The sequence below is a fragment of the Pristiophorus japonicus genome, chromosome 30 (assembly GCF_044704955.1).
Source record: "Pristiophorus japonicus isolate sPriJap1 chromosome 30, sPriJap1.hap1, whole genome shotgun sequence".
Classification (NCBI taxonomy): domain Eukaryota; kingdom Metazoa; phylum Chordata; class Chondrichthyes; family Pristiophoridae; genus Pristiophorus; species Pristiophorus japonicus.
Genome location: NC_092006.1, coordinates 1914973 through 1941748, shown reverse-complemented (window position 1 = coordinate 1941748; position 26776 = coordinate 1914973). Strand labels below are relative to the sequence as shown.

The window sequence follows — 26776 nt, the reverse complement described above, 5'->3', positions numbered from 1 at the left end:
CACTCCCAGGGCAGGTACAGCACGGGGTTAGATACAGAGTAAAGCTCCCTCTACACTGTCCCATCAAACACTCCCAGGGCAGGTACAGCACGGGGTTAGATACAGAGTAAAGCTCCCTCTACACTGTCCCATCAAACACTCCCAGGGCAGGTACAGGGAGTTAGATACAGAGTAAAGCTCCCTCTACACTGTCCCATCAAACACTCCCAGGGCAGGTACAGGGGGTTAGATACAGAGTAAAGCTCCCACTACACTGTCCCATCAAACACTCCCAGGGCAGGTACAGGGGGTTAGATACAGAGTAAAGCTCCCTCTACACTGTCCCATCAAACACTCCCAGGGCAGGTACAGCACGGGGTTAGATACAGAGTAAAGCTCCCTCTACACTGTCCCATCAAACACTCCCAGGGCAGGTACAGGGGGTTAGATACAGAGTAAAGCTCCCTCTACACTGTCCCATCAAACACTCCCAGGGCAGGTACAGGGGGTTAGATACAGAGTAAAGCTCCCTCTACACTGTCCCATCAAACAATCCCAGGGCAGGTACAGGAGGTTAGATACAGAGTAAAGCTCCCTCTACACTGTCCCATCAAACAATCCCAGGGCAGGTACAGGTGGTTAGATACAGAGTAAAGCTCCCTCTACACTGTCCCATCAAACACTCCCAGGGCAGGTACAGCACCGGGTTAGATACAGAGTAAAGCTCCCTCTACACTGTCCCATCAAACACTCCCAGGGCAGGTACAGGGGGTTAGATACAAAGTAAAGCTCCCTCTACACTGTCCCATCAAACACTCCCAGGGCAGGTACAGGGGGTTAGATACAGAGTAAAGCTCCCTCTACACTGTCCCATCAAACACTCCCAGGGCAGGTACAGCACAGGGTTAGATACAGAGTAAAGCTCCCTCTACACTGTCCCATCAAACACTCCCAGGGCAGGTACAGCACGGGGTTAGATACAGAGTAAAGCTCCCTCTACACTGTCCCATCAAACACTCCCAGGGCAGGTACAGGGGGTTAGATACAGAGTAAAGCTCCCTCTACACTGTCCCCATCAAACACTCCCAGGGCAGGTACAGGGGGTTAGATACAGAGTAAAGCTCCCTCTACACTGTCCCATCAAACACTCCCAGGACAGGTACAGGGGGTTAGATACAGAGTAAAGCTCCCTCTACACTGTCCCATCAAACACTCCCAGGGCAGGTACAGCACGGGGTTAGATACAGAGTAAAGCTCCCTCTACACTGTCCCATCAAACACTCCCAGGGCAGGTACAGCACGGGGTTAGATACAGAGTAAAGCTCCCTCTACACTGTCCCATCAAACACTCCCAGGGCAGGTACAGGGAGTTAGATACAGAGTAAAGCTCCCTCTACACTGTCCCATCAAACACTCCCAGGGCAGGTACAGGGGGTTAGATACAGAGTAAAGCTCCCTCTACACTGTCCCATCAAACACTCCCAGGGCAGGTACAGGGGGTTAGATACAGAGTAAAGCTCCCTCTACACTGTCCCATCAAACACTCCCAGGGCAGGTACAGCACGGGGTTAGATACAGGGTAAAGCTCCCTCTACACTGTCCCATCAAACACTCCCAGGGCAGGTACAGGGGTTAGATACAGAGTAAAGCTCCCTCTACACTGTCCCATCAAACACTCCCAGGGCAGGTACAGGGGTTAGATACAGAGTAAAGCTCCCTCTACACTGTCCCATCAAACACTCCCAGGGCAGGTACAGGGGGTTAGATACAGAGTAAAGCTCCCTCTACACTGTCCCATCAAACACTCCCGGGCAGTTATGTCTTAAATAAAGAGTCAGACTAGATACTGCAAGCTCCTTTATTGCAGATCTCAGAGTGCCTCTCCAGCCTGTGAAGCCTCCTTATATACAGGTGCTCCCAAGGGATTGTGGGATCCCTTGGGACTCCAGGGGATGAGCCCTCTGGTGGTGAGACATGGTAATTACAGGTTTACTGCTGGTGTTGGTGAGTCGTTTGTTGGGCCCTCGCTGGGCTGCTGGGGGTGATGGGTTCTGCTTCATGGTCAACCGCTGGGCCGGTTGCCACTGGTGTGTGTGTGTGTTTGGGGGTCGAAAAAGGTGGAGTCTATTGTGGGTAGTTCTGGATCGTCCAAGAATCTGAGTTTGGTTTGGTCCAAGTGTTTCCGGTGAATGAGTCCATTTGAGAGTTTGACCACAAACACCCTGCTCCCTTCTTTGGCCAAAACCGTGCCGGGAAGCCACTTGGGACCTTATCCATAGTTCAACACAAATACAGGATCATTTATCTCAATCTCGCGAGACACATTTGCGCGATCATGATATGTATTCTGTTGAAGCCGCCTGCTCTCTACCTGTTCATGTAGATCAGGGTGGACTAACGAGAGCCTTATCTTAAGTGCTCTTTTCATGAGCAGTTCAGCAGGTGGGATCCCAGTGAGTGAGTGGGGTTTCGTGCGGTAACTAAGCAGGACTCGGGATAGGCGAGTCTGCAGTGAGCCTTCAGTTACCCTCTTCAAGCTCTGCTTGATGGTTTGAACTGCTCGTTCTGCCTGACCATTGGACGCTGGTTTGAACGGGGCAGATGTGACATGTTTGATCCCGTTACGGGTCATGAATTCCTTGAACTCGGCACTGGTGAAGCACGATCCATTGTCACTTACAAGGACATCGGGTAAGCCGTGTGTGGCAAACATGGCCCGCAGGCTTTCAGTGGTGGCAGCGGACATGCTAGCCGACATTATCACACATTCAATCCACTTGGAGTACGCGTCTACAACCACAAGGAACAATTTACCCAAGAACGGGCCTGCATAGTCGACGTGTACCCTAGACCACGGTTTGGAGGGCCAGGACCATAAACTTAGCGGCGCCTCCCTGGGTGCATTGCTAAACTGCGAGCATGTATTACATCTGTGAACGCAGGACTCTAAGTCCGCATCGATACCGGGCCACCACACGTGGGATCTGGCTATCGCTTTCATCATTACGATGCCTGGGTGGGTACTGTGGAGGTCTTTGATGAAGGTGTCTCTGCCCTTCTTGGGGACCACTACTCGATTGCCCCACAGAAGGCAGTCTGCCTGTGTAGACATTTCATCTTTGCGCCGCTGGAACGGCTTTATCTCTTCCTGCATCTCTAACGGGACACTAGGCCAACTCCCGTGAAGCACACAGTTTTTTACTAGGGACAGTAAGGGGTCCTGGCTTGTCCAGGTTCTGATCTGCCGGGCAGTGACGGGCGATTGCTCACTCTCGAATGTTTCCATAACCATGGCTAGATCTGCGGGCTGCGCCATTTCCACCCCCGTGGTGGGCAATGGCAGCCTACTGAAAGCATCGGCGCAGTTTTCTGTGCCTGGCCTGTGGTGGATGGCGTAGTTGTATGCGGATAACGTGAGCGCCCATCTCTGGATGCGGGCCGATGCGTTGGTATTTATCCCTTTACTCTCGGAGAACAGGGATATAAGCGGCTTATGGTCAGTTTCCAATTAAAATTTGAGCCCAAACAGGTATTGATACATTTTCTTTACCCCATAGACACACGCTAACGCTTATTTTTCAATCATGCTGTAGGCTCTCTCAGCCTTAGACAGACTCCTGGATGCATAAGCAACCGGTTGCAATTTCCTGAAATCATTAGCTTGTTGCAATACACACCCGACACCGTATGACGACGCATCTCATGCTAGTACCAAACGCTTACATGGATCGTACAACACAAGCAATTTGTTTGAACATAACAGCTTCCTAGCTTTCACAAAGGCATTTTCTTGGCTTTTGCCCCAAACCCATTCGTCTCCCTTACGCAGTAAAGAGTGCAGGGGTTCTAACAGTGTGCTGAGACCCGGTAAGAAGTTACCAAAATAGTTCAGGAGTCCTAGAAACGACCGCAGCTCCATCACGTTCCGTGGCCTCGGTGCGTTCTCGATTGCCTCTGTCTTCGACTCGGTGGGCCTGATGCCGTCCGCCGCGATTCTTCTCCCCAGGAACTCCACTTCAGGCACCAGGAAAACGCACTTCGAGCGTTTTAACCTGAGCCCCACGCGATTAAGCCGACTAAGAACCTCCTCCAGGTTCTGCAGATGCTCAACGGTGTCCCGATCTGTAACCAAGACGTCGTCCTGGAAGACCACGGTGCGCGGGACCGACATCAGCAAGCTTTCCTTGTTCCTCTGGAATATCGCCGCGGCCGATCGGATCCCAGACGGGCATCTGTTGTAAATGAAGAGGCCTTTGTGCGTGTTGATGCAGGTGAGGCCCTTCGAAGGTTCCTCCAGATCCTGCGTCATGTAGGCCGAGGTCAAGACCAGCTTCGTGAACTTTTTCCCTCCCGTCAGCGTCGCAAACAGGTCGTCTGCCTTTGGTAGCGGGTACTGATCCTGCAGCGAGAAACGATTGATAGTTACTTTGTAATCACCACAGATTCTGACGGTGCCGTCTCCCTTGAGGACTGGAACACTCATTGAATTCGATCGGCGAGATGATGCCCTCTCGTTGCAGCCTGTCCAGCTCGATCTCCACCCTCTCTCCCATCATGTACGGTACCGCTCTCGCCTTGTGATGGATGGGTCGCGCCCCCGGAATCAAATGGATCTGCACTTTTGCTCCTTGGAACTTCCCGATGCCTGGCTCGAACAGCGAGGGGAACTAGTTTAGGACCTGGGCACACGAGGTGTCGTCGACGGACAAAAGCGCTCGGATGTCGTCCCAGTTCCAGCGTATCTTTCCCAGCCAGCTCCTGCCGAACAGCGTGGGGCCATTGCCCGGTACCACCCAGAGTGGTAACTCATGCACCGCACCGTCGTAGGAGACCTTTACGGCAGCACTGCCGATTACGGGAATCAGCTCCTTTGTGTAGGTTCTCAGTTTAGTACGAATGGGAGTCAGGACTGGCCTTAAGGCTTTGTTGCACCACAGTGTCTCGAAAGTCTTTTTGCCCATGATGGACTGGCTCGCGCCCGTGTCCAGCTACATGGACACCGGGAGTCCATTTAATTCAACCTTCAGCATTATCGGGGGACACTTTGTGGTGAATGTGTGCACCCCGTGTACCTCTGCCTCCTCGGTCTGAGGCTCCGGTTTGTCGTGATCCTCCGTGGATCTGTCCTCCTCTGCAACATGGTGGCGTGCAGGTTTAACAGGGTTTGCAGCTCGCCTGCACACTCGTTGGCGGCGTTCCATTGTTCCACAGCCCTTGCAAACGTATCCTCTGAATCGGCTTGAATGCAATCGATGATCACCCCCGCAGCGCCAACAAGGTGTTAATGGCCTTGCATTCATCACCCTCGATGGTGGACTCTGAGACATCTGCGGACGTGTAGCTGCAGGCATGTGAGTCCTGCCGTGTGCATTTCGTTTGAAAACAACATCACTTTGTTCACAGTACTTGTAACAGCACTAGTGTGCTGAGAGATTTGTTTGGTATTGTCACTGGTGGCGATAAACGCCTGGGCTATCGCTATGGCCTTACTCAAGGTTGGGGTCTCTACAGTCAAAGGTTTGCGAAGTATTACTTCATGGCCAAATACAAGTACAAAGAAGTCCCTGAGCATGTTCTCCAAATGTCCTTCAAATTCGCAATGTCCTGCAAGGTGCCTTAGCTCGGCGACATAGCTCGCCGCTTCCTGGCCTTCAGACCTCTTCGACACGTAGAACCGATACCTCGCCATCAGAACGCTTTCCTTCGGGATCAGATGCTCCCGGACCAGTGTGCACAACTCATCGTACAACTTGTCTGTGGGTTTCGCTGGAGCGAGCAGATTTTTCATGAGGCCATACGTTGGTGCCTCTCAAACGGTGAGGGGGACCGCCCTTTGTTTGGCAGCATTGGCTTCTCCTTCCCGCTCGTTGGCCACGAGGTATTGGTCGAGTCGCTCCACAAAGGTTTCCCAATCATCTCCCTCCGAAATTTTCTCCACGATGCCCGCTGTTCCCTGCATCGCTGCGGTGGGGTTCGTCACCTGTATCTCGTCGCCAGTTGTTATGTCTTGAGTAAAGAGTCAGACTAGATACTGCAAGCTCAAAGTAAGGTGTGGCCGTAATCCTTTATTACAGATCTCAGAGTGCCTCTCCAGCCTGTGAGGCCCCCTTATATACAGGTGCTCCCAAGGGATTGTGGGATCCCTTGGGACTCCAGGGGTTGAGCCCTCTGGTGGTGAGACATGGTAATTACAGGTTTACACACATCACAAACGGGACACGCTGAGATGGGGCGATTACCTGGGCATGAAGATGGAGTTGTGCAAGAAGGTCTCGAATCGCTTGCGGAACGAGGTCTCCTCGGCCTCCAGCTCGAGCTGAGCCAGGGACTTGGGGCATTGGCAGCAGCGATCCCCATGCTCCGCTTTCGTGTCGTTGTAGCCATCCCTGTCGTAGTCGTCTGGGTCATTGGCCACAACACTCGTTGGCAACTTCATCCCTGTAAAGGTCAGAGCATGCGTCACCATCAGTCAAACACTCCCAGGGCAGGTACACGGGGTTAGATACAGAGTAAAGCTCCCTCGACACTGTCCCATCAAACACTCCCAGGGCAGGTACACGGGGTTAGATACAGAGCAAAGCTCCCTCTACACTGTCCCATCAAACACTCCCAGGGCAGGTACAGGGGGTTAGATACAGAGTAAAGCTCCCTCTACACTGTCCCATCAAACACTCCCAGGGCAGGTACAGCACGGGGTTAGATACAGAGTAAAGCTCCCTCTACACTGTCCCATCAAACACTCCCAGGGCAGGTACAGGGGGTTAGATACAGAGTAAAGCTCCCTCTACACTGTCCCATCAAACACTCCCAGGGCAGGTACACGGGGTTAGTACAGAGTAAAGCTCGCTCTACACTGTCCCATCAAACACTCCCAGGGCAGGTACACGGGGTTAGTACAGAGTAAAGCTCCCTCTACACTGTCCCATCAAACACTCCCAGGGCAGGTACAGCACGGGGTTAGATACAGAGTAAAGCTCCCTCTACACTGTCCCATCAAACACTCCCAGGGCAGGTACAGCACGGGGTTAGATACAGAGTAAAGCTCCCTCTACACTGTCCCATCAAACACTCACAGGGCAGATACAGGGGGTTAGATACAGAGTAAAGCTCCCTCTACACTGTCCCATCAAACACTCACAGGGCAGATACAGGGGGTTAGATACAGAGTAAAGCTCCCTCTACACTGTCCCATCAAACACTCCCAGGGCAGGTACAGGGGGTTAGATACAGAGTAAAGCTCCCTCTACACTGTCCCATCAAACACTCCCAGGGCAGGTACACGGGGTTAGATACAGAGTAAAGCTCCCTCGACACTGTCCCAGCACATAGTGTGGGTCAATGCCCAGTCATGGAGAGAATGCGATTGGCTGCCTGTGGTGACCTCACGATTGTAATAGAGCTCCCCCTGGCGGACTACTGTGGCAGTGCAACTACTGATGTAAATACGCTAAAAAGGTCACGGAACGAGGTCACACGATGACCCTTTCTGTGGGAGCCATTTTGTGTGAGTGTGTCAGTGGTTTTAAGGTATATCGCGGCGATGTTGGCGAGATGCTGACCTGCGACCTCCCGACCTCGGGCCGGCCGCTGGCTGGACGGTGACCCCGCGACCTCTCACCTTTGTGGCAGTAGTCGTTACTGTACAGCTCCCCGTCCTCTGGCTGTTGCTGCCACACCACCAGATAGTAGGTGATGTTGCCGTTGCGGTGTATTGGTGGTTTCCACTTCACGATCAGCTGCGAGGACGAGTTGGACATGGAGACCACGTCCTGGGGTACGGTGGGGGCTGTGGGGAGACGAGCCAAGAGTCAGGGGTGCTTTGTGGGGCAGCCCAACACACGCCGTGTCCACACAAGGTCCAGGAGCCGGCCATTCAGCCCATCCTCGGCCATTCAGTGAGACCACGGCTGATCTCCCACCTCAACACCACTTCCTCGCCCAGTCTCCATCTCCCTCCATTGCCTTCGATATCCAACAATCTCTCGATCTCGGCCCTGAATATACTCAGCGACTGAGCCTCCACAGCCCTCTGGGGCAGAGAATCCCAAAGATTCACCTCCCTCTGAGTGAAGAAATTCCTCCTCGTCTCAGTCCTCAATGGCCGACCCCTTATCCTGAGACTGTGTGACCCCTGGTTCTAGACTCCCCAGCCCGAGGGGAAACACCCTCCCTGCATCTACCCTGTCAATCCCCCTCAGAATCTGATACATTTTAATGAGATCATCTCTCATTCTGCTAAACTCCAGAAAATATAGGGCTAGTCTACTTAAAGGGAGCGCCGCACTGTCGGAGGGTCAGTACTGAGGGAGCGCCGCACTGTCGGAGGGGCAGTACTGAGGGAGCCCCGCACTGTCGGAGGGGCAGTACTGAGGGAGCGCCGCACTGTCGGAGGGGCAGTGCTGAGGGAGCGCCATACTGTCGGAGGGGCAGTACTGAGGGAGCGCCGTACTGTCGGAGGGGCAGTACTGAGGGAGCGCCGCACTGTCGGAGGGGCAGTACTGAGGGAGCGCCGCACTGTCAGAGGGGCAGTACTGAGGGAGCGCCACATTGTCGGAGGGGCGGTACTGAGGGAGTGCTGCACTATCGGAGGGGCAGTACTGAGGGAGTGCCGTACTGTCGGAGGGGCAGTACTGAGGGAGCTCCGCACTGTCGGAGGGGCAGTACTGAGGGAGCGCCGCACTGTCGGAGGGGCAGTACTGAGGGAGCGCCGCACTGTCGGAGAGGCAGTACTGAGGGAGCCCTGCACTGTCGGAGGGGCAGTACTGAGGGAGTGCCGCACTGTCGGAGAGGCAGTACTGAGGGAGCCCCGCACTGTCGGAGGGGCAGTACTGAGGGAGTGCCGCACTGTCGGAGGGGCAGTACTGAGGGAGCCCCGCACTGTCGGAGGGGCAGTACTGAGGGAGTGCCGCATTGTCGGAGGTGCCGTCTTTCGGATGAGACGTTAAACCGAGGCCCCGTCTGCCCTCTCGGGTGGATGTAAAAGATCCCGGGGCCACTATTGGAAGAAGAGCAGGGGGAGTTCTCCCCGGTGTCCTGGGGCCAATATTTATCCCTCAACCAACATCACTAAAACAGATGATCCGGGTCATTATCACATCGCTGTGTGTGGGAGCTTGCTTGTGATGTAATTGTTTGCTGTTTGAGTGCCGCCCCTCACCCTCTGCCCCCCGACCCTCGCCCTCCGCCCCCCGACCCCCGCCCTCTGCCCCCGACCCTCACCCTCTGCCCCCCGACCCTCGCCCTCCGCCCCGACCCTCGCCCTCCGCCCCCCGACCCTCGCCCTCCGCCCCCCGACCCTCGCCCTCCGCCCCCCCGACCCTCTCGCCCTCTGCCCCCCGACCCTCGCCCTCCGCCCGCCTGGCCCCCATCCATTGCCTCTGCCCCCCCACCCTCTGCCCCTCGACCCTGATCCCCCGACCTCCACCCTCTGCCCCCCCCCCAGGCCCCCCCGCCCCCCGACCCTCGCCCTCCGCCCCCTGACCTTCGCCTCCCACCCCCCCGACCCTCGCCCCCAGTACCTGCTGCCTTGGTCCAGATGTAGACCAGCTCGCTCTTGGCCCCGTGGTTGTGACTGGCCTCGGACACAGTCAGCGTGATGGCTCGGACAAAGATGGCGTACTGCGTCCAGGGCTTGAGGCCCAGCAGCCTGACCTCGGGGTAGAGGTTCTTGTTGAGTGGGTGCTCAACGTCCACCATGGTCCAGCTGTTGGACACGCAGGCGTCCTGCCCTACGTACTCCGTCACGTTCTGGAACGGGCTGGGACATTACAGGATCAGGCGCACAAGGAGAAGAGAGGAACAAGCATGGTGAAAAAACTGGGGGGTGCTTTCAATACTGAGCACGACGCCAACAAACGGGCAGAAAATTGGCAAATACAGACACACACTGTGAGGAGGACACACACAATCTGCCAAAGGGCAGTACTGAGGGAGTGACAGGCTCAGTGAGTGGGCAAACATTTGGCAGATGGAGTATAATGTTGGAAAGTGTGAGGTCATGCACTTTGGCACAAAAAATCAAAGAGCAAGTTATTATTTAAATGGAGAAAGATTGCAAAGTGCCGCAGTACAGCGGGACCTGGGGGTTACTTGTACATGAAACACAAAAGGATAGTATGCAGGTACAGCAAGTGATCAGGAAGGCCAATGGTATCTTGGCCTTTATTGCAAAGGGGATGGAATATAAAAGCAGGGAAGTCCTGCTACAGTTATACAGGGTATTGGTGAGGTCACACCTGGAGTACTGCGTGCAGTTTTGGTTTCCATATACCTGGGTTAGACCACACTTGGAGCACTGTGCACAGTTCTGGTCTCCATATACCTGGGTTAGACCACACTTGGAGCACCGTGCACAGTTCTGGTCTCCATATACCTGGGTTAGACCACACTTGGAGCACTGTGCACAGTTTTTGTTTCCATATACCTGGGTTAGACCACACTTGGAGCACTGTGCACAGTTCTGGTCTCCATATACCTGGGTTAGACCACACTTGGAGCACTGTGCACAGTTTTGGTTTACATATACCTGGGTTAGACCACACTCGGAGCACCGTGCACAGTTTTGGTTTCCATATACCTGGGTTAGACCACACTTGGAGCACCGTGCACAGTTTTGGTTTCCATATACCTGGGTTAGACGACACTTGGAGCACCGTGCACAGTTCTGGTCTCCATATACCTGGGTTAGACCACACTTGGAGCACCGTGCACAGTTCTGGTCTCCATATACCTGGGTTAGACCACACTTGGAGCACCGTGCACAGTTCTGGTCGCTGTAGTATAAAAAGGATATAGAGGCACTGGAGAGGGAGCAGAGAAGATTTACAAGGATGATACCAGAAATGCGTTGGGTATACATATTGGGAAAAGGGTGAACAGCTGGGCAAAAGCAAAATACTGCGTTAGCTGCAACCTGAAATAAAGGAGACGTTGCTGGAAATCTCAGCGGGCCGGGCAGCATCTGTGGAGAGTGAAACAGTTAACTTTTCGGGTCTGTGACCCTTTGTCAGAAAGTTCGAGATGAAATAGGTTGTTGATGGAGAGCAGGGGGCAGTGAAAGGAGAAGGGCAGAACAAGAGGGAAGGTCGGTGATAGAGGGGGAGGGCAGGAGAGATTAGAGAGACACAAGTGATGGTGGGTAAAAATGAGAGAGCAATGGGACAAGTTAGGAAACTAAAGATGCGTCTAGAGAGGGTGCGATTGGTGGAACCATCACCGGCTGCCATGGGAACGAGAACATGAACGCTATTTCTCTCCACAGTTGCTGCTGAGATTTCCAGCATGTTCTGTTTTTATGAACAGGCTGGTTCTCTTTTTCGAATGTATTTGCTTCATGGGTTCATTAGAGGAATTCGTAGCAACACATTGCCATTAAGAACCAGTTGGTTTATTAGCAAAAGGTTTAACAATCACACTACACATTACCGGTTCATCCACCAAGCTCACAACCACCTGCCCCATCGTGGATCCCCCAAACCCAACGGGCCGGGGTTTTATTGAGTCTTGTGAACATCATGTGACTAGCTAAGCAATTGGCCTTCATAGCGAGGGGATTTGAGTATAGGAGCAGGGAGGTCTTACTGCAGTTGTACAGGGCCTTGGTGAGGCCTCACCTGGAATATTGTGTTCAGTTTTGGTCTCCTAATCTGAGGAAGGACATTCTTGCTATTGAGGGAGTGCAGCGAAGGTTCACCAGACTGATTCCCGGGATGGCAGGACTGACATATGAAGAAAGACTGGATCGACTAGGCCTGTATTCACTGGAGTTTAGAAGGATGAGAGGAGATCTCATAGAAACATATAAAATTCTGATGGGACGGGACAGGTTAGATGCGAGAAGAATGTTCCCGATGTTGGGGAAGCCCAGAACAGTCTAAGGATAAGGGGTAAGCCATTTAGGACCGAGATGAGGAGAAACTTCTTCACTCAGAGAATTGTGAACCTGTGGAATTCTCTACCGCAGAGAGTTGTTGAGGCCAGTTCATTGGATATATTCAAAAGGGAGTTAGATGTGGCCCTTACGGCTAAAGGGATCAAGGGGTATGGAGAGAAAGCAGGAAAGGGGTACTGAGGTGAATGATCAGCCATGATCATATTGAATGGTGGTGCAGGCTCGAAGGGCCGAATGGCCTACTCCTGCACCTACTTTCTACGTTTCTCTGTTTCTAAGCCACTCACACCTATTTCAGTTTCAACAGCTCAATCAACCCGTGAGCATCCTCGCAGCTGCAGACTTTTCTCACGAAAACAGAGGTTTGAGCACTGACCAAATGCAGGTCTGTAATGTCATGCCACATCTGGGCAGCTCCAGTACTTACGCATCCTTGTAATAGACAATGAAACTGAGCAGGTCGCGATAGTCCTGGGACTGATAACGTTCCCACTTCAGCAGGATCTGTTCCGTGTAGGTGGAGTTGGAGATAAACCTCAGTACATAGCTTTTACCTGTAAACCAAAGCACAGCACTCAATATCACAGAAACTCGCCGCACAGGAGGATCCCACTGGGCCCATCCAGCCCGTGCTGTGCCGGCTCTGTGACAGAGCGATCCAATCAGTCCCACTGCCCCCCGCTCTTTCCCCACAGCCCGGCACATTTCCAGTATTTACCCAATTCCCGGTTTGAAAGTCACTATTGGATCTGTTCCCGCCGATCTTTCACACAGGGTTGGAAATGGAAAAATGTTGCACTCGGGGGCCAAGGCTCATTGATGGGACAGTGTAGAGGGAGCTTTACTCTGTATCTAACCCCCTGTACCTGCCCTGGGAGTGTTTGATGGGAAAGTGTAGAGGGAGCTTTACTCTGTATCTAACCCCCTGTACCTGCCCTGGGAGTGTGTGATGGGGCAGTGTAGAGGGAGCTTTACTCTGTATCTAACCCCGTGCTGTACCTGCCCTGGGAGTGTTTGATGGGACAGTGTAGAGGGAGCTTTACTCTGTATCTAACCCCTGTACCTGCCCTGGGAGTGTTTGATGGGACAGTGTAGAGGGAGCTTTACTCTGTATCTAACCCCTGTACCTGCCCTGGGAGTGTTTGATGGGACAGTGTAGAGGGAGCTTTACTCTGTATCTAACCCCCTGTACCTGCCCTGGGAGTGTTTGATGGGACAGTGTAGAGGGAGCTTTACTCTGTATCTAACCCCGTGCTGTACCTGCCCTGGGAGTGTTTGATGGGACAGTGTCGAGGGAGCTTTGCTCTGTATCTAACCCCCTGTACCTGCCTTGGGAGTGTTTGATGGGACAGTGTAGAAGGCGCTTTACTCTGTATCTAACCCCGTGCTGTACCTGCCCTGGGAGTGTTTGATGGGGCAGTGTAGAGGGAGCTTTACTCTGTATCTAACCGCCTGTACCTGCCCTGGGAGTGTTTGATGGGACAGTGTAGAGGGAACTTTACTCTGTATCTAATCCCGTGCTGTACCTGCCCTGGGAGTGTTTGATGGGACAGTGTAGAGGGAGCTTTATTCTGTATCTAACCCCGTGCTGTACCTGCCCTGGGAGTGTTTGATGGGACAGTGTAGAGGGAGCTTTACTCTGTATCTAACCCCCTGTACCTGCCCTGGGAGTGTTTGATGGGACAGTGTAGAGGGAGCTTTACTCTGTATCTAACCCGTGCTGTAACTGCCCTGGGAGTGTTTGATGGGACAGTGTAGAGGGAGCTTTACTCTGTATCTAACCCCCTGTACCTGCCCTGCGAGTGTTTGATGGGACAGTGTAGAGGGAGCTTTACTCTATATCTAACCCCATGCTGTACCTGCCCTGGGAGTGTTTGATGGGGACAGTGTAGAGGGAGCTTTACTCTGTATCTAACCCCCTGTACCTGCCCTGGGAGTGTTTGATGGGACAGTGTAGAGGGAGCTTTACTCTGTATCTAACCCCCTGTACCTACTCTGGGAATGTTTGATGGGACAGTGTAGAGGAAGATTTACTCTGTATCTAACCCCCTGTACCTGCCCTGGGAGTGTTTGATGGGACAGTGTAGAGGGAGCTTTACTCTGTATCTAACCCCCTGTACCTGCCCTGGGAGTGTTTGATGGGACAGTGTAGAGGGAACTTTACTCTGTATCTAACCCCCTGTACCTGCCCTGAGAGTGTTTGATGGGACAGTGTAGAGGGAGCTTTACTCTGTATCTAACCCCATGCTGTACCTGCCCTGGGGGTGTTTGATGGGACAGTGTAGAGGGAGCTTTACTCTGTATCTAACCCCCTGTACCTGCCCTGGGAGTTTTTGATGGGACAGTGTAGAGGGAGCTTTATTCTGTATCTAACCCCGTGCTGTACCTGCCCTGGGAGTGTTTGATGGGACAGTGTAGAGGGAGCTTTACTCTGTATCTAACCCGTGCTGTAACTGCCCTGGGAGTGTTTGATGGGACAGTGTAGAGGGAGCTTTACTCTGTATCTAACCCCCTGTACCTGCCCTGCGAGTGTTTGATGGGACAGTGTAGAGGGAGCTTTACTCTATATCTAACCCCATGCTGTACCTGCCCTGGGAGTGTTTGATGGGGACAGTGTAGAGGGAGCTTTACTCTGTATCTAACCCCCTGTACCTGCCCTGGGAGTGTTTGATGGGACAGTGTAGAGGGAGCTTTACTCTGTATCTAACCCCCTGTACCTACTCTGGGAATGTTTGATGGGACAGTGTAGAGGAAGATTTACTCTGTATCTAACCCCCTGTACCTGCCCTGGGAGTGTTTGATGGGACAGTGTAGAGGGAGCTTTACTCTGTATCTAACCCCCTGTACCTGCCCTGGGAGTGTTTGATGGGACAGTGTAGAGGGAGCTTTACTCTGTATCTAACCCCCTGTACCTGCCCTGAGAGTGTTTGATGGGACAGTGTAGAGGGAGCTTTACTCTGTATCTAACCCCATGCTGTACCTGCCCTGGGGGTGTTTGATGGGACAGTGTAGAGGGAGCTTTACTCTGTATCTAACCCCCTGTACCTGCCCTGGGAGTTTTTGATGGGACAGTGTAGAGGGAGCTTTACTCTGTATCTAACCCCCTGTACCTGCCCTGGGAGTGTTTGATGGGACAGTGTAGAGGGAGCTTTACTCTGTATCTAACCCCCTGTACCTGCCCTGGGAGTGTTTGATGGGACAGAGTAGAGGGAGCTTTACTCTGTATCTAACCCCCTGTACCTGCCCTGGGTGTGTTTGATGGAACAGTGTAGAGTGAGCTTCACTCTATATCTAACCCCCTGTACCTGCCCTGGGAGTGTTTGATGGGACAGTGTAGAGGGAGCTTTACTCTGTATCTAACCCCCTGTACCTGCCCTGTGAGTGTTTGATGGGACAGAGTAGAGGGAGCTTTACTCTGTATCTAACCCCCTGTACCTGCCCTGGGAGTGTTTGATGGGACAGTGTAGAGGGAGCTTCACTCTGTATCTAACCCTGTGATGTAATGACCCCTGACAAATGACGGGGGAGCACGGGTCCGATCCTTACAGGACACTCGGTCTCCGTTGGTTCGAGGGTTAATCTCCGCCTTGTTCTGACGACCTTTGGTGCCGGTGACCTCCTCCATGCGATAGATCTCGGAGAGGCAGAGTTTGGGATTGAAGGCAAAGTACATGCGGCCGACGGGAATGGCGAGGCGATGCTGGTTCCAGTTCCAGAGTTGCTGTAGGTTCTGATTGTCCAACACGTACAGAGTGTAATTCCTGAAACAGGGAGCGATGCTGTTAGCGTTTCCCCTCCCGCTGTGTATTGCCGTATGGGAGCCCATTGGCATAATACCCCTCTGCTCAAAGCTCCCCTCTCGTCTCGCTGTTGTTTGGCTGGATCGCGCAACAAAAGAAATTTCAGCTCGGGTATCCAATTGTCCTATGCTCGTCGCCAAATGTGATATCTTCTCTGCGACGTCACTGAAGCACACATTCAATTCGGGAACGTGTCAGGTGACCGAGAGGGGCACTAAGCGCTTGTCGCCCGAGCGCCGCGCTGTCGGCGCCTCCCGCGGACTTCGGTAGCGGCGCTGAACGTCAGTGAGTGTGCAACGCTCACTGTTAGCGTCGCGATTGCGTGCTGGCCTGCCGTGGTGCCCGGCACCACATCCAATAGGGGAGCAGGCATCGTGGAGTGGCTGCTCAGGGCGAAATGCCCGATGGGGGAAGCAGGTGGGTGGTTACAATGAATTTTTTATTTCCTATTAATGCGTCTCTCATCAATGCTGCACACTGCGGTTTTAGCCGCTCTTGGCTTTGCTTGAACTTTTCGGGCGGTCTAGGTGCCGGGCTGCCAGTTTCCTCGGGCTCGAGAGGGGTGGGAAACGCGACCCTTAGCATTCCACTGCCCCCTTGGGGCGCTATAAACCAATATCCCGGTTGGAGGCGGTAAATATCGCCCGGCGTTAAGTTGCCGACCAGGCGGTGTACCTAACACCGGGCCATAACGAATTTTCAGCCCTGACTCGTTGTGCAGTAGAGACTCACAGTCGCCCACCGCCAAGCCAGGTGGCCAATGACACGAGGGGGCAGGCCCTTTTTCGATTCGTTCCTGGGATGTGGGCATCGCTGTTAAGGCCGGCATTTATTGCCCCTGGAGGAGGTGATGGTGAGCCGACATTTCAGAGGGCAGTTAAGAGTGGACCGCATCGCTGTGGGTCTGGAGTCACAAATCGGCCAGGCCGGGTAAGGGCAGCAGATCAGAAATAGGAGCAGGAGTCGGCCATTCGGCCCCTCGAGCCTGCTCCGCCATTCAATGAGATCGCGGCTGATCCGATCATGGACTCAGCTCCACTTCCCTGCCCGCTCCCCAGAACCCTTCACTCCCTTATCGCTCAAAAATCTGTCTATCTCCACCTTAAATATATTCAACAACCCAGCCATCAGTGAACCAGATGGGTTTACGACAATCTGGTAGTTTCATAGTCACCATTACTAAGGCTAGCGGGAGGACGCATCCAGGGTTGCGAGGGAGGTCACGGGAGGGCGAGGGAGGGCGAGGGAGGGTGTGGGAGGTCGGGGGAGGGCGGTGGAGGTCGAGGGAGGGCACAGGAGGGCGAGGGAGGGCGAGGGAGGGCACAGGAGGGAGTGGGAGGGCGAGGGAGGGCACGGGAGGGCGCAGGAGGGCGAGGGAGGGCGAGGGAGGGCACAGGAGGGAGTGGGAGGGCGAGGGAGGGCGAGGGAGGGTGTGGGAGGTCGGGGGAGGGCGGGAGAGGGCGAGGGAGGGCGGTGGAGGTCGAGGGAGGGCACGGGAGGGCGCAGGAGGGTGAGGGAGGGCGAGGGAGGGTGTGGGAGGTCGGGGGAGGGCGGGAGAGGGCGAGGGAGGGCGGTGGAGTTCGAGGGAGGTCGCGGAAGGCCGCGGGAGGGTGAGGGAAGGCGAGGAAGGGCGCTGGAGAGCGAGGGAGATCGAGGAACATCGCGGGAGGTTGCGGGAGGGCGGAGGAGGATAAGTGAGGGCAAGGGAGGTCGAGGAAGGGTGCAGGAGGTCGCGGGAGGGTGCAGAAGGTCAAGGGGGAAGGGCGAGGGAGTTTGCGGGAGGTCACGGGAGGTCGCCGAGTCTGCAAAGAGCGTCGATGGGACAAAGGGTTCCTCACTTGGGTTTTAGAGAAAGGGAGAGATTGAGGGAGCGAGAGAGAGAGAGAGAAGGCGAGGGAACGGTGTGACATTAGCCTCAGGACCCTGGAACGTGCTAGAAAGCCCTTCCCCTTACCCGTCCACCATGGAATCTCCTCGAATCAGCTTGAGGTTGGCGAAGAAGGAAAGGGAGACCAGAGCGAAGGAGTGTTTGATCTTCAGGAATCCTGTGATGGTCTCGATCAGGCCCAGGTTGGCCTCAAGCTTCACAGCCAGGTTGTCTGTTGAGAGACGGAGGGGTCAAAGGTTGAGCAATGCTCCTCGAGTGCCTGAGGAGCAGCCAATGAGGATCTCCGGTGGGCACCATCGCCACCATTCGCATTTCTATAGCCCCCCACCCCCCTCCTCCTCCCACTGGGGCTGGGTCAGACCCACACAGGACACCCCTATCCTGAAATGTAAGGGTGGCGCAGTCCATGTACCCCACCCCCCCCAAACCTTGGAACAAGGCAGGTGGTACATCCCATGTACCGTCTCCATGGACCGGAGGTATACCAAGTACTGCCACTAGCCCATCCTCAACACGCATCGTAGCAACACAGGAACAGGAGGAGGCCCATTCAGCCCCTCGAGCCTGTTACACAGGAACAGGAGGCGGCCCATTCAGCCCCTCGAGCCTGTTACACAGGAACAGGAGGAGGCCCATTCAGCCCCTTGAGGCTGTTACACAGGAACAGGAGGAGGCCCATTCAGCCCCTCGAGCCTGTTACACAGGAACAGGAGGCCCATTCAGCCCCTCGAGCCTGTTACACAGGAACAGGAGGAGGCCCATTCAGCCCCTCGAGGCTGTTACACAGGAACAGGAGGAGGCCCATTCAGCCCCTCGAGCCTGTTACACAGGAACAGGAGGCCCATTCAGCCCCTCGAGCCTGTTACACAGGAACAGGAGGAGGCCCATTCAGCCCCTCGAGGCTGTTACACAGGAACAGGAGGAGGCCCATTCACCTCCTCGAGCCTGTTACACAGGAACAGGAGGAGGCCCATTCAGCCCCTCGAGCCTGTTACACAGGAACAGGAGGAGGCCCATTCAGCCCCTCGAGCCTGTTACACAGGAACAGGAGGAGGCCCATTCAGCCCCTCGAGCCTGTTACACAGGAACAGGAGGAGACCCATTCAGCCCCTCGAGCCTGTTACACAGGAACAGGAGGAGGCCCATTCAGCCCCTCGAGCCTGTTACACAGGAACAGGAGGAGGCCCATTCAGCCCCTCGAGCCTGTTACACAGGAACAGGAGGAGGCCCATTCAGCCCCTCGAGCCTGTTACACAGGAACAGGAGGAGGCCCATTCAGCCCCTCGAGTCTGTTACACAGGAACAGGAGGAGGCCCATTCAGCCCCTCGAGCCTGTTACACAGGAACAGGAGGAGACCCATTCAGCCCCTCGAGTCTGTTACACAGGAACAGGAGGAGACCCATTCAGCCCCTCGAGCCTGTTCCCCCATTCAATGAGATCATGGCTGATCTGTGACCTATCTCCACACACCCGCCTTTGGCCCGTATACCTTAATACCTTTGGTTAACAAAATCAATATCGGATTTAAAATTAGCGGGAGAGAGTTCCAAACCTCTAGCACCCTGTGTGTGTAGAAATGTTTCCCAACTTCACTCCTGAAAGGCCTGGCCCTAATTTTTAGACTATGCCCCCTGTAATAAGAACATAAGAAATAGCAGAAGTCGGCCATTCGGCTCCTCGAGCCTGCTCCACCATTAAATACGACCATGGCTGATCCGATCATAGACTCAGCTCCACTTCCCTGCCCGCTCCCCATAACCCTTTATTGGTTAAGAATCTGTCTATCTCTGTCTTAAATGTATTCAATGACCCGGCTTCCACAGCTCTCTGAGGCAGAGAATTCCACAGATTTACAACCCTCTGAGAGAAGAAATTCCTCCTCATCTCAGTTTTAAATGGGCGGCCCCTTATTCTAAGACCATGCCCCCTAGTTCTAGTCTCTCCCATCAGTGGAAACATCCTCTCTGCATCCACCTTGTCGAGCCCCCTCATAATCTTATACGTTTCGATAAGATCACCTCTCATTCTTCTGAATTCCAATGAGTAGAGGCCCAACCTCCTCAACCTTTCCTCATAAGTCAACCCCCTCATCCCCGAAATCAACCGAGTGAACCTTCTCTGAACTGCCTCCAAAGCAAGTATATCCTTTCGTAAATATGGAAACCAAAACTGCACGCAGTATTCCAGGTGTGGCCTCACCAATACCCTGTATAACTGTAGCAAGACTTCCCTGCTTTTATACTCCATCCCCTTTGCAATAAAGGCCAAGATTCCATTGGCCTTCCTGATCACTTGCTGTACCTGCATAATGTCCTTTCGTGTTTCATGTACAAGTAACCCCCAGGTCCCGCTGTACTGCAGCACTTTGCAATCTTTCTCCATTTAAATAATAACTTGCTCTTTGATTTTTTTTCTGCCAAAGTGCATGACCTCACACTTTCCAACATTATACCCCATCTGCCAAATTTTTGCCACTCACTGAGTCTGTCTGTGTCCTTTTGCAGATTTTGTGTGCCCTCCTCACACATTGCTTTTCCTCCCATCTTTGTATCGTCAGCAAACTTGGCTACGTTACACTCAGTCCCTTCTTCCAAGTCGTTAATATAGATTGTAAATAGCTGGGGTCCCAGCACTGATCCCTGCGGTACCCCACTAGTTACTGATTGCCAACCCGAGAATGAACCATTTATCCCCACTCTCTGTTGTCTGTTAGTTAGCCAATCCTCTATCCATGCTAATATGTTACCCCCAACCCCGTGAACTTTTATCTTGTGCAGTAACCTTTTATGTGGCACCTTATCGAATGCCTTCTGGCATTGCATCACGTGAGGATGCTCACCGGTTGGTCGAGCTGTTGAGTTGGGAGGGGCTTAGCCAGTCACGTGATGTTCACAAGACTCAATAAAACCCCAGCCAGTTGGGTTCGGGGGATCCACGATGGGGCAGGTGGTTGTGAGCCTGGTGGATGAACCGGTAATGTGTCGTGTGATTGTTAAACCTTTTGCTATTAACCTGACTAGTTCTTAATCACAATGTGCTGCTATAAATCCTTCAGCAAAGAACCCAGGAAACAAATACATCATCAGGACCCTCGTCAGAGACTCCCCAACCTGCACAAATAGTTTCTCTCGATCTAACCTTCCTAATATCCTGAAAACCTCGATCAAATCACCCCATAACCGTCTAAATTCCAGGGAATGCAGCCCTGGTTTGTGTAACCTCTCCTTGTAACTTGACCCTTGGAGTCTTGGACCGAGCCCAGACCGCAAGGCACGGAGCTGCATGGGATAGACGTATCCTCGGGCGACCCGGGCATCAGGCCACACACTGCGGACCATCACCCCCCTCCCCTCCCCCCGACCCGGGCTCTGGACCCACCACACGACCTCTGCCCCCCCCGACCCAGGCTCTGAACCCACCACACGACCTCTGCCCCCCGCCGACCCGGGCTCTGAACCCACCACACGACCTCTGCCCCCCGCCGACCCGGGCTCTTGAACCCACCACATGACCTCTGCCCCCCGCCGACCCGGGCTCTAAACCCACCACACGACCTCTGCCCCCCCCCCCCCTAGACCCGGGCTCTTGAACCCACCACATGACCTCTGCCCCCCCCCCCCAGACCCGGGCTCTTGAACCCACCACACGACCATCGGGGACCAGAGCCCGGTGTGTGCAATGGTGGGGTCTATGTCCAGGGTAAGGTGGAGGGTCCCATCGCCGGGAGTGGCCGCGTGTGTTGGCGGTGGGGAGGGGGTGATGGTCTGACTCTCCCCACCACCCCCCCTCCATGCCCAACATGGTCCCTCCCCCCCCTCCATGCCCAACATGGTCTCTCCCCCCCCTCCCCCATGCCCAACATGGTCTCTCCCCCCCTCCATGCCCAACATGGTCTCTCTCCCCCTCCATGCCCAACATGGTCTCTCCCCCCCCCATGCCCAACATGGTCTCTCCACCCTCCCATGCCCAACATGGTCTCCCCCCCCCCCCATGCCCAACATGGTCTCTCCCCCCCCCCATGCCCAACATGGTCTCTCCCACCCCCCTCCCCCATGCCCAACATGGTCTCTCCCCCCACCCCCTCCATGCCCAACATGGTCTCGCCCCCACCCATGCCCAACATGGTCTCTCCCCCCACCCCCTCCATGCCCAACATGGTCTCCCTCCCCATACCCCCCTCCATGCCCAACATGGTCTCTCCCCCCCTCCATGCCCAACATGGTCTCTCCCCCCCCTCCCCCATGCCCAACATGGTCTCTCCCCCCCCTCCATGCCCAACATGGTCTCTCCCCCCCTCCATGCCCAACATGGTCTCTCCCCCCCCCATGCCCAACATGGTCTCTCCCCCCCCCCCATGCCCAACATGGTCTCTCCCACCCCCTCTCCATGCCCAACATGGTCTCTCCCCGCACCCCCCCATCGTGAAGATGGTACTCACTGCCTCCGCGGATGTTTACGATCAGGTTGCCCTCGACGACGGTGCATTCGGCCAATTGTTGGGCGGCGGCCAACGAGTCGACAGTCTTGGTCCCCACGTGACAAACCTTGGGGCAGTGACCTTTGCACTTACTGCAGACGATGCTGGGGGGGGGCGCAGAACATCAGGGGTCAGAACCTCGATGGGGAGAGGGCCAGAGGGGAGAGGAATAGTGCGAGAGAGAGAGAGAGAGCGAGAGAGAAGGATGGGAGAGAAAGGGAGAGCAAGAGAGAGAGAGTGTGGCATGAGAGATAGAGAGAGAGAGAGAGAGCGAGAGAGAGAGAGAGACAGACAAAGAGATAGAGAGAGAGAGAGAGACAGGGAGACAGAGAGAGAGAGAAGGATGGGAGAGTGAGGAGTGAGAGATAGAGAGAGAGACAGAGTGAGAGACAGAGGGAGAGAGAGAGACAGAGTGAGAGAGAGAGACAGAGAGAGAGAGACAGAGAGAGAGAGAGAGAGAGACAGAGAGAGAGAGAGAGAGACAGAGAGAGAGCGAGAGAGAGAGCGAGAGAGAGAGAGAGAGAGACAAAGAGATAGAGACAGAGAGAGAGAGAGACAGAGAGAGAGAGAAGGATGGGAGAGTGAGGAGTGAGAGATAGAGAGAGAGACAGAGGGAGAGAGAGAGACAGAGTGAGAGAGAGAGAGAGAGAGAGACAGAGAGAGAGAGAGACAGAGAGAGAGAGAGAGAGAGAGAGTGATAAGTGAGAAAGGGAGATAGAGAGAGCGAGTGAGAAAGTGTGAGGGGTGTGAGAGGGCGAGGGGCGGGTGAGAATTGAGGAGAGACGGAGAGCAACTGAATGAGAAAATGAGGAAAGGGAGAGCAACAAAGAGGGCGGGACCGAGAGTGAGGAAAGCACGAGTGAGAGAGAGAGGGAAGGGGAGAGCAAGAGAGGAACTGAGAGAAGTCAGACAGAGAGAGAGAGAGAGAGAGAGGGAGTGACAAAGAAAGAAATGGAGGAGAGCGCGTGCAAGAGACAGAAGGAAAGAAGGAGGAACGGACAGAGAGAGAAAGACAGTAATGTGTCAGTACTGGGATAAAGATCGAGATAGAGATAGAGAGAGAGAGAGAGAGAGAAAAAGACACGGAGCAACAGAGGGAGAGAAAGCAACAAAAACACAGAGAAAGAGGGAAAGAGAGAGAGAGAAGAGTACAGGGAGCGAGAGAGATAAAGAGCGATAGAATGAGAGAGAGCATGAGAGAGAGAGAGAGATACCAAGACAGATGGGAACGTTGAGTGGGGAAGAGAAGGTTCTGAATTATATCTTACAATCAAATCTACAATATAATTATAGACCCTGGAATAACATGTGTCCCTAGACCCTGGACATATTATTTTGCAAAGATTATGAATGTGTTTGTCTGTTTATTAAAGCACCTGTGATAGCACACAGATTGAACCCAGAGAGAGTTTACTGTAAACACAGAGATTTTAAACAGCACTCACCCATAATCTACTCCGATGCACTCCCAGAGCAGGTACAGCACGGGGTTAGATACAGAGTAAAGCTCCCTCTACACTGTCCCATCAAACACTCCCAGGGCAGGTACAGGGGGTTAGATACAGAGTAAAGCTGCCTCTACACTGTCCCATCAAACACTCCCAGAGCAGGTACAGCACGGGGTTAGATACAGAGTAAAGCTCCCTCTACACTGTCCCATCACACACTCCCAGGGCAGGTACAGGGGGTTAGATACAGAGTAAAGCTCCCTCTACACTGTCCCATCAAACACTCCCAGAGCAGGTACAGCACGGGGTTAGATACAGAGTAAAGCTCCCTCTACACTGTCCCATCAAACACTCCCAGAGCAGGTACAGCACGGGGTTAGATACAGAGTAAAGCTCCCTCTACACTGTCCCATCAAACACTCCCAGAGCAGGTACAGGGGGTTAGATACAGAGTAAAGCTCCCTCTCCACTGTCCCATCAAACACTCCCAGAGCAGGTACAGCACGGGGTTAGATACAGAGTAAAGCTCCCTCTCCACTGTCCCATCAAACACTCCCAGAGCAGGTACAGCACGGGGTTAGATACAGAGTAAAGCTCCCTCTACACTGTCCCATCAAACACTCCCAGGGCAGGTACAGAGGGTTAGATACAGAGTAAAGCTCCCTCTCCACTGTCCCATCAAACACTCCCAGAGCAGGTACAGCACGGGGTTAGATACAGAGTAAAGCTCCCTCTCCACTGTCACATCAAACACTCCCAGGGCAGGTACAGGGGGTTAGATACAGAGTAAAGCTCCCTCTCCACTGTCCCATCAAACACTCCCAGAGCAGGTACAGCACGGGGTTAGATACAGAGTAAAGCTCCCTCTACACTGTCCCATCAAACACTCCCAGGGCATGTACAGGGGGTTAGATACAGAGTAAAGCTCCCTCTACACTGTCCCATCAAACACTCCCAGGGCAGGTACAGGGGGTTAGATACAGAGTAAAGCTCCCTCAACACTGTCCCATCAAACACTCCCAGGGCAGGTACAGGGGGTTAGATACAGAGTAAAGCTCCCTCTACACTGTCCCGTCAAACACTCCCAGGGCAGGTACAGGGGGTTAGATACAGAGTAAAGCTCCCTCTATACTGTCCCATCAAACACTCCCAGGGCAGGTACAGCACGGGGTTAGATACAGAGTAAAGCTCCCTCTACACTGTCCCATCAAACACTCCCAGGGCAGGTACAGCAAGTGGTTAGATACAGATTAAAGCTCCCTCTACACTGTCCCATCAAACACTCCCAGGGTAGGTACAGGGGGTTAGATACAGAGTAAAGCTCCCTCTACACTGTCCCATCAAACACTCCCAGGGCAGGTACAGGGGGTTAGATACAGAGTAAAGCTCCCTCTACACTGTCCCATCAAACACTCCCAGGGCAGGTACAGGGGGTTAGATACAGAGTAAAGCTCCCTCTACACTGTCCCATCACACACTCCCAGGGCAGGTACAGGGGGGTTAGATACAGAGTAAAGCTCCCTCTACACTGTCCCATCAAACACTCCCAGGGCAGGTACAGCATGGGGTTAGATACAGAGTAAAGCTCCCTCTACACTGTCCCATCAAACACTCCCAGGGCAGGTACAGCACGGGGTTAGATACAGAGTAAAGCTCCCTCGACACTGTCCCATCAAACACTCCCCGGGCAGGTACAGGGGGTTAGATACAGAGTAAAGCTCCCTCTACACTGTCCCATCAAACACTCCCAGGACAGGTACAGGGGGTTAGATACAGAGTAAAGCTCCCTCTACACTGTCCCATCAAACACTCCCAGGGCAGGTACAGGGGGTTAGATACAGAGTAAAGCTCCCCCTACACTGCCCCGTCACCCACCCCCCCCACCCCCGGGCCGGAGGAGAATCGGGGATTGATTACCTGCTGGTGTTGCGTGAATATCCGGAGGGGCACTCGGGCAAGCACTCCCCCTGGAAGACCACGTAGGGGAGCCAGTCCCGGGAGCTGTCGGAGGACTTGTGGAGACTGGCGCAGTACTCCTGGGTCACGCAGCGCCAACCCTCGTACTGGTAGGTGTTGGCGGGGCAGCTCGGCAGGCAGGTGTCATTGTAACGGTAGTTTCGGCAAACCTGGCACACCCTGCTATCCCCGGGGCGAAGGCAGCCCCCAAGGCACTCCTGGTGGCAGCACTCACCGTCGCGAGTACAGCTCCGATCCAGGCACTTACTGGGACAGACTGTTGGCAAAGATAAGTTTGGTCACCACATGGCAACTATTTCGCTGCAAACCTTAATTCAAGTGCCCCCTGACTAAAGGGGCACTGAAACCCACAAACATAAACAAATTAAACTTTAGACAGTCAGCTTCAATCAAATTAAAGTTTGGTTGGCGGGGGCGATGATGCACTCCAGTCCCTCCGGCGCCCACCTCTCGCGGAAGGCCGCGAGCGTACCGGTGGACACCGCGTGCTCCGTCTCCAGGGACACCCTGGCCCGGATGTAACCGCGGAAGAGAGGCAGGCAGTCGGGGCCGTACGACCCCCTCGACCGCCCGCTGCCCGGACCGGCCGATGGCCCCCTTGGCCGTCCCCAGGAACAGTCCTACGAGGAGGCCCTCGGACCTGCCCCGCTCCCCCCCCCCCCGCACAGGGTGCCCAAAGATCAGGAGTGTGGGACTGAAGCGCAGCCAGAATTTGAGGACCAGCCCCTTCAAACATTGGAACAGGGGGCTGCAACCTCGCACACTGAACGTTACACGTGGAACACGGACTCCTCCAGACCGCAGAAATTGCAGGCGGCCCGGGAGCCCGTGACCCGGCTTAAAAGGTGATTGCACGGGACTGACCCGTGCACCACCCTCCAGGCCAAGTCCCCGATAAATAGTGGGGGTCACCACATTACAGGAAGGATGTGATTGCACTGGAGAGGGTGCAGAGGAGATTTACCAGGATGTTGCACTAGAGAGGGTACAGAGGAGATTTACCAGGATGTTGCACTGGAGAGGGTACAGAGGAGATTTACCAGGATGTTGCACTGGAGAGGGTGCAGAGGAGATTTACCAAGATGTTGCACTAGAGAGGGTACAGAGGAGATTTACCAGGATGTTGCACTGGAGAGGGTGCAGAGGAGATTTACCAGGATGTTGCACTAGAGAGGGTACAGAGGAGATTTACCAGGATGTTGCACTGGAGAGGGTGCAGAGGAGATTTACCAGGATGTTGCACTAGAGAGGGTACAGAGGAGATTTACCAGGATGTTGCACTAGAGAGGGTGCAGAGGAGATTTACCAGGATGTTG

General features: G+C 54.2%; 1 protein-coding gene across 1 annotated transcript in view; it reads right to left on the bottom strand.

The window, feature by feature from the left end:
* Nucleotides 1-26776, bottom strand: part of LOC139240143 (insulin receptor-related protein-like) — a 65264-nt gene that overhangs the window by 18516 nt on the left and 19972 nt on the right. The window contains 8 exon segments of the mRNA XM_070868519.1: nucleotides 6219-6417; nucleotides 7598-7765; nucleotides 9498-9736; nucleotides 12297-12423; nucleotides 15416-15630; nucleotides 17624-17768; nucleotides 21997-22139; nucleotides 25401-25716. Of these exon segments, the coding sequence (XP_070724620.1) occupies nucleotides 6219-6417; nucleotides 7598-7765; nucleotides 9498-9736; nucleotides 12297-12423; nucleotides 15416-15630; nucleotides 17624-17768; nucleotides 21997-22139; nucleotides 25401-25716 (1552 nt within the window).